This window comes from Panthera tigris, chromosome A1, assembly GCF_018350195.1.
Source record: "Panthera tigris isolate Pti1 chromosome A1, P.tigris_Pti1_mat1.1, whole genome shotgun sequence".
Lineage (NCBI taxonomy): Eukaryota > Metazoa > Chordata > Mammalia > Carnivora > Felidae > Panthera > Panthera tigris.
Window position 1 is genome coordinate 170,783,854 of NC_056660.1, and position 16,037 is coordinate 170,799,890.

The following is a 16,037-nucleotide window of genomic DNA, read 5'->3' on the forward strand; positions in this document are numbered from 1 at the left end:
GAATGGTGATTAGGGAATCCTGTTACGCTTCCATGGAGCACATTCAATGTGCTAGTTCTATGGGCTAATGTGGCAGGATTCAGGGCCAATACAACATCTTGTAGTGAATAAAAAGAAACATTACCAATCAATGAATCCCTTAAAAAAAAGAACTTAGGTTTTAGAACACATTAATTATCAAAAGCTCCTGTGTACCTACTTCATACAAACTGGCAGTTAATATATGATTGTGATTGTAGTGCAAAATAACAATTAGCTTTAATACACCCTTTTCTACCTCTTTCTCTACATTTTTTTTTTAATGTTTATTTTTGAGAGGGAGAGACACAGAATGCAAGCAAGTGAGGGGGCAGAGAGAGAGAGGGAGACACACAATCTGAAGCAGGCTCCAGGCTCTGCGCTGTCAGCACAGAGCCTGACCGAACTCACAAACCGTGAGATCATGACCTGAGCCGAAGTCAGATGCTTAACGGACTGAGCCACTCAGGCACCCCCTTTCCTACAGTTTTAATTTTAGTTAAAATGTAAAGACAAAGCCCTTCATAGAATACCACTGGAAAGTAAGAATGGACTACTCACTTATAAGTACTAATAAAACTTTTGTGACAAGATTTTCAAAGACATACTCACTCTATTTTAGTGTATGGAATCTCTTTTAATTGTTCTTCAGACAAACCAGAAGGATCCACAAGTTCCTTTCTAGAAGGGAATGAGCAAGAAAATTAAATTTATGAAGCTGATAGAAATACAACTGGCAGGTGAGTTTTTCCTTCCTAACCTTATCCCCAAACACAGTATTAGTAAAACTAAGGGAAATATAAGCCAGGAGCAAAGATTAAAAACCTAGTATGTATTCAAGGAAAAATGGGGGAAAAACCTTTTCTGTGGCTCTTCTACCTTTTTTCCAGTTTTTCTATAACTGGAATGTAGACGACTCTCCATCCATCATTTCTTTACAAAAGATCTGCTTCTCTCCCCTGTAGTATCTTTTTTCCTTCTGAATCTGTTTTCCCTGGTATTTATTTGTAAAACATTGTCCTGAGGCCATTTACAGGTGAGGCTAACTGGCCTTAAGAGAGAAGATGTCAGGGCTACCTGTAGAGGGGCTGCTGGCACGGGAAGGCACCACTGCTGTGAGTCCCATGTTCCACATAATGATGGCAATGAAGAAAGACTATGTGACAGGCTTCAGCCAGAGGCTGCCTCTCGGTGTCAGTGGTCTCCCTCGTAAACGCCTTAACACTACATGGGTTTTGAAACAAGAGGAAGAAAAAAATCAGTACTTACTGAATATGCTTCCATAACTCTTCTTTTGCTTGGATATCAGGGCTCCTCCTATAAATAGAAAAAACACCACTCATCTCTGCAAACATGCTTCATCGAAAAATCTAACAGCTAACTTTAGCCGAGCTACATTAATAGTTTTCAGACTGTGAAGTTCTTATTTGCCAGCTGGGACCAGACAACGAAAGACTGGGCAGGGAGAGCCAATGTGGGATAGCATAAAGATACAAGATAATTTATCTGCTAGTACTACTGAAAAAAATCACATAAAACCCAGCCACAGCCAAGGCTTTATCTGATGAAAGAGCCTAGAACTTGAAGAGCAAATCCACACACCCTCCACTGGTGATTTTACAGTGAAGATGATTCAGGGCTTCTGTTTCTGGTCCTTCTGGCTATTTCTAAGTAAAGGCAAAGAACTCATCCTGATTCTATTAATAGGAAAGATTCCCAACATGATCTGTGATTACCTAGTAGAAGCAGCAACCACAGGGAAAAGGGAATGGTGGGACAGCCCAGGCTGGCACACTGTGCCAGTGACCTACCTACCTTTCATATTACATCTCATGTTGTGTTTCTGGGCCAGAGCATGGGCCCAGAAATGCTGGGATCTATGTGTGGCTTATACTGTCACCTCTGTATGCCCTTCTCCATCCGAATCTACATACCCCACAAATCTCCAAAAATCCCCGAGTAGAAATTACACCACTACTTTTAATTTCCTAGAATGAGAAATTTCAAGTCATTATCCATGTGTTCACCCTCCCCACAATAGCAATGAATACTAGAAATCTATTATCACTGCAAGTGTTGCCACAGAATGATTTTTTTTCCTAGTGAGAAAATGATAAGCTTTCATTAGTCCTTTCAATAGAACCAAGGCCTAATAAAGGCCCAAAGAAAGGACGCAAAACCTAACAATTAAAAGGCCTGGTGCTACGCAAAGCCACAACAATACTCTGTCCTGTGGAATTTTACGTTCATAATCTGTATCAGCATTTTTGGGCTCAATATCACTTTCAACATATGATATTATCATTGCTTTCATTTTTCTAAGTAATAAGGCACCACTGAGGCATTCTGGTAGGACTTTCTGAGACCACAGAATACAATAAGCTACTTTCTAGCAATTAAATTGACTAAGTGGTTTTTTTCTTTAATGGAAAAAAAATCTGTAAAGGCCTTTTAACCAATTCAAAAGGAGTCAAAACATGGAAGATAAGGGGAGGGGATGAAGCCTTGGTCTCAAATGTAAAAATGTGATATTGTTAAATGTTGATTTTGTTATATAATAAAATTATATGCTTAAAAAAATTTTTTTTTAAGTTTATTTTGAGAGACAGAGCATGAGAGACAGAGAGAGGGGAGGGGCAGGGAGAGAGGAAGGAGATAATCCAAAGCAGGCTCTACACTGTCAGCACAGAGCCTGATGCAGGGCTCGATCCCATGAACCATGAGATTGTGACCTGAGCCAAAATCAAGAGTCACTGAGCCACCCAGATGCCCCTATACACTTTTTTTTTTAAAGTCTTAAGAAATGCTTCTTTGGAAGGATTTTCTGTAAGGAATCTGCCTTTCCTATGTTTGGCTGGTGTGATTCACTAGACAATATTTTACATGATACTTCCGGAGTATCAAGTATTTTACATGATACTTAGTATTAGTGCTAATACTAAAAAGCACTAAGCTATTTATACTATTCCCAGAGAAAAGATGGTTCTGCTTTACCTATACATCAGCATCTAATTGTCAGAGAGGGTCACCCAATAGTCTTAAGTATTACAGAATATCTAGGTTAGGAAGCCATTCTATTGAAAATCATTCTTATCTCTGAAGGTGCAATAGTAAGGCTATCTTTGAGTTGAAGAGGGTTTCTCAACCTCAACACTATTGACATTCTGGGTCAAATAATTCTTTGCTGTAGAGGGCTGTCCTATGCGTTGTAGGATGATTAGTAGCCCTATGGTCTCTGCCCATGATGTCAGTAATACCTCCCCACTGTGACAAGCAAAAATGTCTCCAGGCATTGCCAAATGTCCCATGGGGCGCAAAACTGCCCGAAACTGGAAATAACTGGTCAAAGGTTTGACCTGAAAGTAAAGTAGTTATGGTTGGGTGGAGGAACTGTGAGGCCAGGTCACTGTAGAGATCCATTATGTGATTACTGACACAGTGTCGGAGAGAATAATAGCAAAGCAGGAACTAAATCTTCAAATAATGAGGTAAGGGACGCATACACAAGGAGTGGTATAATCTGATGGCCTTAGATTCAAAACCGAGTGCTTTGAGGAAAGAGGAAGGGAGAATAAGAAAAAGCAATGAGGGGCAAGTAGGATGTGCCTGTCCCCCATGACCACCATATCAGGCTAGTGAGAGACAGATGATGAATATAAGCAACATACAAAACACTTGATAACTGGATACTTCTGAGTGCTGGAATTGCAGGTAATTTTATTATTCATACTTACCTATCTTTTCTGATTTATTTTTAGTCAAGAGAATTTTTTTAAAGTTTATTTATTTTTGAGAGAGAGAGAGAGAGCACAAGCAGGGGAGGGGCAGAGAGAGAGGGAGACGGAATCCCAAGCTGGCTCCACACTGTCATGGTCAAGAGAATTTCTAACTTTAGGTATCAAAAAAGAAAAACATAAAAACATTTCCATGGTTTAAAAAATTACTATTGTTGCAATTCCACAGGCAATACCTTTCATTCCCATCTTGTAAGAATTAGCAGAAATGTTACCTTAACCCAAATGGGAACATTAGTCCTTGGAGCCATAAATACTGGTCCTAAAAGATTCAGGAATTTAGTCTAGATGTTTAAGTTCTATAACATCTATAATAAGCATCTACGATTGTCATGTTTAAGTTACTGAGTTCTGAAATGCCCAGCAGTTTCAAGCAGCTTTATGTCAGGGAGAAGTTCCAAAGCTAAAAACAAAAAAACAAAAACAAAAAAAACAATTTCCTCCAATTGCTAGACCACCTGTGATTTAACAAATGTAAATACCGGCAACATGCTAATGAGGAATGTATTATTCTTATGCTTACATCTGCACACATTTAATCAATAATTTAGGATGATTTCATGATCTGCAGCTCAACATCATTTTGTGAATTTAGAAAGCTGTGGGATTTTGACAGCCATTTTTCTTAATTAAAGGGCTCTTAATTATGCAGATGTTTTATTTGAACTCTCCAAATAAGTTCCTAAGGAAATAGAGCATATATATATATATATAATACACATGAAGTTCAATATTAGTCCCATATTTTTCAAAAACAAAACATCCCTCATCTACACCTGATACCAATAGCCCAATATAAATATTCATTTTTCAGAGAAATTAGCTTTGATGAGACATCATTTAGAGTCATCTTCTCCTTTCTTCCAAAACTCTAAGAACAACAGTTGTTAAATCTACAGTGTTTAAACCCCATCACTGCATACAGTCTTTTACATCTCCCTAATGTTACGATTATATTAACTAGAAAACACTATATGTTATACTATGGGATACAATACACTATATTTTTATGTACTATAATAAACTAAAAAATAAATGAGGTAGCATTTGACTTCATGCTTTTGTGACCTTACCACTGAACGCTGTTCTAAAAGGAAATTTAGACTTGAAAACGTTACTAAGAAAACTGTAAGTTTATAAAACATCTTTATTTTAAAAATTCAAAGCCCTTAACAAATATCTCATTAATTCCTCATCATATTCCTGAGTGGTCAGAATAGACATGATTAAGAGAAAGCTTAATCTTCCACTCCTTCCCTCCCTCTGTCAGAATTAAAGAAGGATTAGGAAGCCACAGGGCTCAGCAACCTGGCTACTGAAGATCATTCAAGGAGTCACTTCCAGAACCTACATGCTAAATCTCTGAGGAATCAGACTTCGGTTTTGTCTTTAATGGGAACATCACTTCACCCTGACAATCCCATCTTCACATCAATTATTTTTTAATAAAAATAGTGAGACCTTACCACCACCAGAGGGAGCATGAGCCTTCTCGCACACACAAGTTGAACCTATGAGAACTATTGTTTCAGCTTCATTGCCTCTTCCAAACATAGCAATGAGTTTTACTAATTAGTTTTACTAATATAGAAAAGCATTTCCACCAAAAGTTTCTAATGATAAGTAAACAAGAATGTCATGGCAATGCAGCTTCAAAATGTACTAGAAAGAACTGTACTTCTCAACATTTTCCTAGATGAGATCCAAGAGAGAGGGGGTTTGTATTTTATACTATTGTATGTCTCTGGCATTTATAATACATAAAATTTTCTAGCTTTTTATTGTAAATTTGAAAAATAAAATGAATGAATCATGTGAATGATGTATCATAACATTCTAAACCCTCAGTGAATATATGTCCATATAGCAATTTATTGACATGGTAGTAGGAATTAAGAATATGGGAGTAATTGACAGTTAAGTGGTTTACTGTATATCTGAAATGTTAATTATATGTGAAGAACAATTTTAATTACTTTCTCAGATCCTGCTCTAGTCATGTTACCATTTTTTAAAAAAGCAGTAGCGATTCTTGGGGTGCCTGAGTGGCTCAGTCAGTTGAGCATCTGATTCTTGGTTTTGGCTCAGGTCATTATCCCAGGGTGGTGGGATCAAGCCCGGCGTTGGGCTGGGCTCTGCACTGAGCGTGGAGCATGCCTAGGATTCTCTCTCTCTCCCTCTCCCCTTCTCCCTGTCTCTCTCTAAAATCAAAAAAAAAATTTTTTTAATTAAAAAAAAAACATTAAAAAAAAAAGCAGTAGTGGTTCCTAAATTTGCACAGAACCAAATTATAATCTTCATTTGAGTTGGCCCCACCCCGCTCTCTTCACATCTCACCTCCTCTTTATCTCAAGGGAAAAAAATCAGTACCTTACAGCATTTCTAGAGATTGCCCAAGACCTAGAGAACTTATTATAGTAACTGTAATCCCAAGTATGATATCACAGATACTTGTCATATAGGACTTGAATTTTCAGCAATATGAAAATGGTATTATCTGTTTGTAGAGATGACACTTGTTGTTCATGGAGATTAGGCAGTAAGCTAACATTGGGGAGGCCCAGAAAGCAGAGGTCTGACAATGGCACCCAGCAAATAACTTTCTTAGTTGTCAAAGAACCTCAGGTTTTTAATGTCATAGCTCAAATGAAAGAGAGCTCAGTTTGTCCATATAAGGTAGGTATTCCATCATCTTGCAGAGTTGTAACAGTTTTATCCAGTTGCCTACTTGACATTTCCATTTGATTACACACTTGGTTTCTCAAACCTAACAAAACAAAAATCTTGACACTTTCTCCACACACATCTCCAGCCCATCTCACCCACCTCAGTAAAACCTCATGACTTCCGCTCCACCCATCAGTCCCAGATTGCAAATTCATGCAAAATACCTGTCACACTCCCAAATCCGCCAGCACTGCTTCCAAAATGTGTTTTCATCCACTTCTCTTCATTTCTGAGCTAAAACCACCTCTTACACCTAGCCCACCCCAGAGGTTTTCCAGTTGCTCTTCCTATGTCCTTTCTCCTTCTCAGTCTGCTTTTTACCAAGGAGGTAGAGTAACTTCTGAATGAACTACTCTTCAAATAGATTTTTTTTTCACTTGGAATTTCTTTAACTGCATTTTGGTCATATCAGCTATATAATTAATCAATCAACCAAGTTCAGTTACAAAGTCATCCCAAATATTTGCTAAATCTTTTTTATGGCTTGCTTTAAACCTAAATTCCAGAAAGATGCACATCAAACTCTTAAATGGGGTTCTCTCCTAAGACTGCATTTTTCTGAGATAATCCTGTACCTGATCTGATATTTTTATCATGTAAATAAGATTAAAATTAAAGTTTAAATAATATTTTAAGTTTAAAGTACCACTGGATTCTTTTCTGATTTCAGCTGATCTGATAAAAGCAATACTGAGTTTAAAGGCATATCTCTACCTCAAAAGGGTATTCTGAACCTCTGCTTCTGGACACAATGGAATAACTGGTTTCAGAGGGACCCTTCCCTCCTCAAGGACTATAAAATAAAACAAAATATACAAAGCAACTGTTTCTCAGACATTGGGCAACAGACAAGATAAGCCTATGATGTTTGAGAGAAGAGAAGCACAAGGCAAGCCCCCTCATTTGCTTCGGTTTTCTCTGGGGGGATTTTCCCAGTATGGGACAGGGAAGTGGAGCTCAAGAGGCAACAGTCTCACGTGGCTGGGGAGGCAGAGATCAGAATGTGAGGCTACTGACCAGGCTGGAATTTACATTGCAGGATAAAATTAAAAAGGGGACTTCAGAAGTCTGTACGGGGTTTTCCTTAAGAGGATGGCTGAGTATATTCATTGCACTTAATCTCTACATAAGCGGGGTAAGACTATACGAGGCCTAACAGAGAGAAGCTGCTGTAAGACTTAGAGCCGAGCAGAGACACCAGAGAGTGTGAAGTGGTAGGAGACAGAGTTCTGATGCAGTTGCTGTGGAAAAGCCATGCTGAACACTGTATGCTTCAATTAAGACTCCAGAAAGGCCAAGCTTTAGGAATGGGGATGAAGCCTAAAGTAAAAAAACACATCCTAAACTAATGAAAAAGTCTGAAAAGTCCCACACTACCAAAGCATAAACCCAAGCATAAAAAATAAGATTGAAAGTAGCCACCAGTAATTTAGCCACCTGCCTGAACAAAATTTGACTCTTTAAAGAAAGACAGCATAGGGGCGCCTGGGTGGCTCGGTTAGTTAGGCGTCTGGCTTTGGCTCAGGTCATGATCTCATGGTCTGTGAGTTCAAGTTCCACGTCAGGCTATGTGCTGACAGCTCAGAGCCTGGACCTGCTTCGGATTCTGTGTCTCCCTCTCCCTGCCCCTCCCCTGCTCATGCTGTGTCTCTGTCTCTCAAAAAAAAAAAAGTGAATAAATGTTAAAAAAAAATTTTTTTTTTCAAGAAAGGCAGCATAATCCAGACCTCCTAATTAGACATCATCTAAAATTTTCAGCATATATGGGGTGCCTGGCTGGCTCAATCAGTACAGCATACAACTCTTGATCTTAGGGTTATGGGTTTGAGCTCCATGTTGGTGTAGAGATTATTTAAAAATAAAAACTTTAGGGGCACCTGAGTGCCTCAGGCAGTTAAGTGTCCAACTCTTGGTTTTGGCTCAGGTCACAATCTCATGGTTTGTGAGTTTGAGACCCATGTCTACTTGGGATTCTCTCTCCATGCCCCTCCCCTGCTTACTCACTCATTCTCTCTCTAAAAATAAATAAATAAACTTAAAAAAATAAATAATAAAATCTTTAAAAAATAAATTTTCTGCATACAATAAAAATTATTATATATGTAGAGAGATAAATATAATCATAATCTAAAAATAATAAAAGTAGTCAATAGAAACATTTTTAAAGACAGATGTGGGAATTCACAAACAAGAGCTTTAAAACATCTTGTAAATATGTATATAACAACTTATAGGAAAATATGGACATAATAAATGAATACATGGGAAATCTCAACAGAGAAATGAAAACTATTAGAAGAACAAAAGTAAAAGAGAGCTTTAAGAGGAGACTGGATAACACAGGGTGAAAAGAATTGACTAAGCTGAAAACAAGTCAACAGAAATCAAAATTTAAAGGGGAAAAAATATTTTATAAATGAACAAAACCTTAGTTGCTTTTGGGACAATATTAAGTGGTCTAGCATATATACAATTTGATACCCAAGAAACAGAAGACTGAATGGGTCAGGAAAAAGAATTGGAAAATATAATGGCCAAAAGTCTCCTAAATTTGGTGAAAAACATCAAATTACAGAAACATAGATAATAAATATAAAGATGACATTTAGCTATACCATAGTCAAACAAATAAAAAGATAATGAAAAAAATCATAAAAGTAGCTGGTGAAACAAAAGACAAATTCCATACAGTGCCTATGGAATGAAGACAGACTTATCAGAAATGACAGCAACCAGAACACAACAGAACAATCTCTTTAAGTGTGAAAGAAAAAACTATCAACTTAGAATCATATAACTAGTGAAAACATCTGCTCCAAACAAGGGTAAGATAAAGACATCTTCACATAAACGAAGAGAATTCCTCATCTGCAGACTGGTACTACAAGAAATGCTGAAGGAAGGAAAATGGAATGTCAGATCTAGCGGAAGAAATAAAACACACTGGTCATAGTAAATATGTGGGTAACTGTACTCATTCTTTTTTGCTTATTTATCTTTGAGAGAGAGAAAAAGAGAGTGTATGTGCCTAAGCTGGGGAGGGGCAGAGAGAGAGGGAGAGAATCCAAAGCAGGTTCCACCCTACCAGTGCAGAGCCTGATGTGGGGCTTGTGGGCTCGAGCCCACAAACTGTGAGATCATGACCTGAGCTGAAATCAAGATTTGGATGCTTAGCTGACTGAGCCACCCAGGCACCCCACTGTATTCATTTTCTATTGCTGCTGCAGAAAATTGCCACAAATTTAATGGCTTAAAACAACACAAATTTTTTTAATATGAAATTTATTGTCAAATTGGTTTCCATACAACACCCAGTGCTCATCCCAAAAGGTGCCCTCCTCAATACCCATCACCCACCCTCCTCTCCCTCCCACCCCCCATTAACCCTTAGTTTGTTCTCAGTTTTTAAGAGTCTCTTATGCTAAAACAACACAAATTTTTTATCTTACAGTTCTGTAGATCAGAAATCTGACCAAGGTCCCACTAGACTAAAATCAAGCTGTGACAGGGATGCATTCCTTTCTGGAGGCTCTAGAAGAAAATCCATTCCCCTACCTCTTCCAACTTTAGAAGCTGCCCACATTCTTTGGCTCATTGCTCCTTCCTCCATCTTTAAAGCCAACTACAGCAGATTGAGTTCAAACTGCATAATTTTCACTCCCTCTTCTGTCTTTCCTTCCACTTTTTAAGAACCCTTCTGATTACTTTGAGCCCATTTGGATAACTCAGGAAAATATCCCTGGCAGAAGGCCAGCTGATTAACAATCTTAATTCTACCTGCAACCTTAATTTCCCTTTGTCATCTAACATAAAATACTTACATGTCATGGAGGTTAAGATGTGGACCTATCTAGGGGACTGTTTTCTGCTACATTACTATAACTTTTCCCCCCCTCTTTTCTTAATTTCTTTAAAAAACAACTAAACTGTTTAAACCAAGATAATAACATTATAATATGGGGCTATTAACATGCAAAATTAAACTATATGACAGTAGCACAAAGGAAAAAGAGAGGGAATAAATGGAGCTATATTTTTCTAAATTTTACAAAAAATATTACATAAAATTATACATGCATTTTACATGAAATATTATGATATTAATCCTAAACACATTATGATAAATTAAAGAACCATACTGTAAGCCATGGAGAAACCACTAAAGAAAAAAATAATAAGTATAGGGAAGATGTTAATTAAAAGTAAAATGGAGAACCAAAGTATCCATTTAACACAAAATATAATAGGAAAAGGAGGAACAAAGCAACAAAAAAGATAAATGGGAAAAAGAGCAAGATAGGAGGCTATTAATGTATTAATAATTATATTAACTGTAAACATACTAACATTCAATTTAAAAGGTAGAGATGGTCAGACTTGATTAAAAAAAAAAAAAGACCAACCATTTGCTGTCTACAAGTAATCAAAAGATGGACTATAAATATAGAGACATACTTTGGTGGTGCCTGGTGGCTCAGTTAGTTAAGCCACCAACTCCTGACCGAGGCTCAGATCATGATCTCACAGGCATGAGATTGAGTGTGAGGAAATCCGCACGGGGCTTGGAGCCTGCCCGACATTTTCTCTCCCTCTCCCTCTGCCCATCCTCTGCTCCTGCATCCTCTCTCTCCCTCTGTCTCTTCTCTCTCTCTCTCAAAAAAAAAAAAAAAAAAAAAAAAAAAAAAAAAAAAAAAAAAAAAGACATACTTTGGCTTAAAATAAAAGAATTACAAGTACATAACATTCAAACAGTGAGCATGAAAAAGATTTGTAATGGTTATATATATACACACATAAGAGTTTGCGTGCCTGTGTGTGTAGTAGACATAGGGAAAAGAATATTACCAGCAAAAAGGAAACATTTCACTATAATAAAACAGTCAATTCCTCAGGAAGACAAAAAAAAATTGCAAATATACCAGAGCTTCAAAATAACTTTAAGCAAAAACTGACAGAACTGGGGCACCTGGGTGGCTCAGTCAGTTAACCTTCCTACTCTTTATTTTGGCTGGGGTCATGATCTTGTGGTTGGGTGAGATTGAGCCCCGCATCCACACTGACAATGCAAAGCCTGCTTGGCATTCTCTCTCTCTCCCTCTCTCTCTCCCCCACTTGGGTTCTCCCTCTCTCTCTATCTTTCTCTCTCTGTCTCTCTCTTTCAAAATAAATAAAAAGACTTTAAAAAACATGACAGAACTAAAACAGATAAATTCATAATCATCTTTGGAAATTTTAACATCCCTCTCACTCAATGACTGGAGAGTAAACAAATTGGAAAAGACAGAGGCCATCAGAACACCATCAGCTAACTAGATATACTTGACATTTACAGACTACACCGAATGACTGAGAATACTCATTCTTCCCAAGTCTATCAGATCATTCATCATCATATGCTAGGTCATAAAACAAGTCTCAATAAATTTCAAGGGATTAAAATCTTACAGATTATTTTATCACAATGGAATTAAATTAGATATCAATAATAGGCACAACCTGGGTGGCTCAGTCGGTTAAGCTTCCAACTTTGGCTCAGGTCATGATCTCACAGCTTATGAGTTTGAGCCCCACGTCGGACTCTCTGCTGTCAGCACAAAGCCCACTTCAGATACTCTGTCCCCCTCTCTCTCTGCCCCTCCCCCATCTCTCTCTCTCTCTCTTTCTCTCTCTCAAAAATAAACATAAAAAAAATCAATAATAATGAGATATCTAGAAAACCCCCTAATATCTGGAAATTAATCAACACACTACTAAAAAAAAGTCCACCATCAAAGAAATCACAAGAGAAATTAAAAATTATTTTGAATTACATGATAATGAAAACACTTATTAAAATATGTGACATATAGTTGGAGGGAAGTCTGCAACTCTGTACTTATATTTAAAAAGGAGAATGGTTTACAGAATGCCTGGGTGGCTCAGTTGGTTAAGCGGCCAACTTCAGATCAGGTCATGATCTTGCAGTTCACACAAGTTCAAACCTGGCATAGGGCTCTGTGCTGACGACTTAGATTCTGTGTCTCCCTCTCTCTCTGCCCCTCCACCACTTGCGTGCTCTGTCTCTCTCAAATATAATAAAAAACATTTTTAAAAAAAGGTTTAAAATCATTGTCATCTTAAGAAGATGAAAAAAGAATAAAAGACAAAATAAACAGAAAGAAATAATAAAGAGTGGAAATCAATGAAATAGACAACAAAGAAAAACCCAAAGTTCTCTGAGAAGATAGATTAAGGGAAAAATTAAGAGAAACACAATCAACATCAGGAATAAAAGAGGTAATATCACAACAGATGTTAAAAAGACACTAAAGCATTATTATGAACAAGTTTTTGCTAAAAGATTTGACAAGTTAGATAAAATGAACAAACTCCTTTTAAAACATGTATTACTCAAACTCACACAAAACAAGTAAAAAACCTGAATAGCCCAATTTATCACTGTTTAAGAAATCAAGTTTATAATTTGAAACTTTCCACTAAGGAAATTCCAGACAGAGATGGTTTTACTGGTGAATTATATCAAATATTTAAGGAAGGAATAATGTTAATTTTTTACTTCACTCTTTCAGAAAATGAAGAAAAAGGGAACACTTCCCAAATTATTTTAAATGACCAGTAAAACCCCATTGCCAGAAACCTGACAAAGATACTTACTACAAGAAAATTATAGACCAGTGTTTCTCAACAAAATAGTATCAAATAGAATCCCACAATATACAGAAAAGATAATACATCATGACCCTGAGGGCTTATCTCAGGAATGCAAGGATGTATCATTCAAAGCAAATCACTGTAATTCTCCCACTAACAGCATAAAGAAGAAAACCCATATAAAGTCACCTCAGATGCAGAAAAAGCTTATAACAAAATTCAAGATTCATTCATGATAAAAAAAAAAAAAAAACCTCTTACACTAGAAACAGAATGGATCTTCCTCAGTCTTACAGCTAGCATCATACTTAACATATTGAATGTTTCCTCTATAGGAAAAAGAACAAGCCAAGGAGGTCTCCTTTCATAACACTTCTTTTCAAAATTGTAATACAACACTAAAATGGAAGATCTAGCAAGTGCATTAAGGAAAAAACAGAAATAAAAAGAAAAAAAAAAATAGAAATAAAGGGAAGTAGTCCCTGGTCACAAACAATGGGACTGTAAATGTGGGAAATTCTAAGAAATTTAAAAAAAAAAAAAAAAAGCTTCTGGAGATATGAAATCAATTTAACAAGGTTGCAGGATGGCAAGATACAATATTAATATCAAAAAATAATTTGTGTTCCTATCTACTAACCAACAATTGGAGAATAACATTTTTTTAAAGTACAGTTCAGTACCATTAAAAATATTAAACATTTAGGGTTAAATGTAACAAAATAAATGCAATAACGCTGTCCTGAAATCCAAGAAACACTGCTGAAAGTTGTTAAGAGACTTAAATAAATGGATGGTTAAGAATTTTCTCCAAACTGACCTGTAGATTCAGCGTAAGTCTAAAGTCTATTTTTTACTTTTTGGTAGAATCTAACAAGCTGATTCAAAAATTCACACAGAACTGAAAAGACCTAAAATAGCTAAAGCAATCTTGAAAAAAAAATTAGAGAATTTACACTGCCTGATTCAAGTCTTACTGTAAAGCTACAGTAACCAAGACAACTTGGTGGCTTAGGGATAGACAACTAGATCAATGGCCCACAGATAAGCAGTCAATTGATTTTCAACCAAGGCCCCAAGGCATTTCAATAAAGATAGTCTTTTTTGTAACAAATGGTACTGGAATAGTGCATAAACAACTGGAAAAAACTTCTCAATATCTACCTCTACCTCACACATACTGGACAATTAATTCTAGATGGATGACAGACCTAAATACAAAAGCAAAATCTATAAACCTGCTAGAAAAAGATATGAGAACACCTTTGCAACTTTAGGGTAGGCCCATATTCCTTAAGATATAAAAAAGCCTTAACTATAAATGAAAACAAAATGATACATTGGTCTTCACTGAAATTTAGAAAATCTGCTTATCAAAAGACAATGTTAAGAACATGATAAAGCAAACCACAGCCAGGAAGAAAATATACACCATACACATATCTGAAAAAGAACTTATATCCAGACTACATAAAGAATGCTACATATAAATAATAAAAAGGAAACAATCCTTAATTTTAATCCAATTAAAATGCGCAAAAACTTCAACACTACAAGTGAAGATATACGAACAACCAAAAAGCACAGGAAAATGTGGTTAACATCATAGTCATCAGGCAAATGTTAATCGAAACCATCATGGAATACCTCTTCAGGCCAAGTAGACTACCTGAAACTAATAAGACAAAACTAAGGATCTGCAAGAATGGGGCAGAATTAGAACTCTCGTTCATTGCTAGTGGGGGTGTAAAATGATACAGCCTCCTTGGAAATCACGGTGGTAGTTACTATTACATATAATATGGTTAGAAATATCCCTTAATCCAGCAATTCCACTCAGGTATTTATCCCAGGGCATAAAATAACATACTCCAGGGATACACGTGTATGAATGTCTATAGCAACTTTTAACATAATAGCAAAAACTGGAAACCATCCATATGTCCATCAAGAGAAGAATGGATAAACAAATTGTGGTAAAATCATACAATGGACTATTACTCAAAAATTTTACATATTGCCTCAAGTAATGTTTTTTGACCTCCTTAAATTTTATATATAAAATTTTTCCTAATTGTATTTTACTTTTCCCTTTTTAATAAATGAAATTTAGTACTGGCATTTAATTGAATTTAGAATGTTTTAGAAATTATTAGAAAAATTAAACATGTCTTTTAAGATTTAACAAGTCACCAAACATTGTGTATAGAAAGTCCCTCATAGAAGAAGATTCCACATGGAAAGGTAAAAGCGTGATTACAAAAGATTTACCCGTGAGTATGTTGCATCCTGATCTTGGGGATTCTGTGCCTTTTGGTTAAACTGTCAACAATGAGGTCTTGATTCTTCCAGTTCTAAACCTCTCTTTTATAATGGAGCTGGGGGAAGGTGGTATCCAAGACAAAGGAAACTTTTTATTAACTTCTGCTTTAAATTGAATATTTTAATTAGGTTCCACAACAAAAACATTATGGAGCAATGAATAAATCTGTAAGGGAGTAGTACACTGCATAGTGACAACTTGCAAATTTTTTATTACAAAAGAAGCAGACATCACTCAATATGATGTACTACCGATAAAAGCAAACTCTAGGATACCTTCTAATTAAAAAGTAAGCATCTAAGACTAAAAAGCATCCCTTAGAGTCACACAGGGTTCTGAGGTGTATCTTCTAGAATCCTCTCCTGGCCTCTGTTAACTTGAGCTGCACCCTTCTGCCTGACTCCCTAGAAGCCCCTCACCTACCTACAGCTTGTCTCTGCACCCACTCCCTGGCATCCTTCCACCATTCTGAGACACTAATCCCTTCCTCCGCAAATAAGCAACACCAGACAACTAACCACCTA

The 16,037-nt window shown here is 36.5% G+C and overlaps 1 protein-coding gene across 2 annotated transcripts in view; it reads right to left on the minus strand.

The window, feature by feature from the left end:
* EPB41L4A (erythrocyte membrane protein band 4.1 like 4A) overlaps positions 1-16,037 on the minus strand; it is a 252,970-nt gene that overhangs the window by 7,122 nt on the left and 229,811 nt on the right. For both annotated transcript variants that reach the window (XM_042991272.1, XM_042991268.1), the window contains 2 exons: positions 1,288-1,335; positions 631-699 (listed from right to left, as the gene is read on the minus strand). In XM_042991272.1, the coding sequence (XP_042847206.1) occupies positions 631-699; positions 1,288-1,335 (117 nt within the window). The remainder of the gene's footprint in view (positions 1-630; positions 700-1,287; positions 1,336-16,037) is intronic.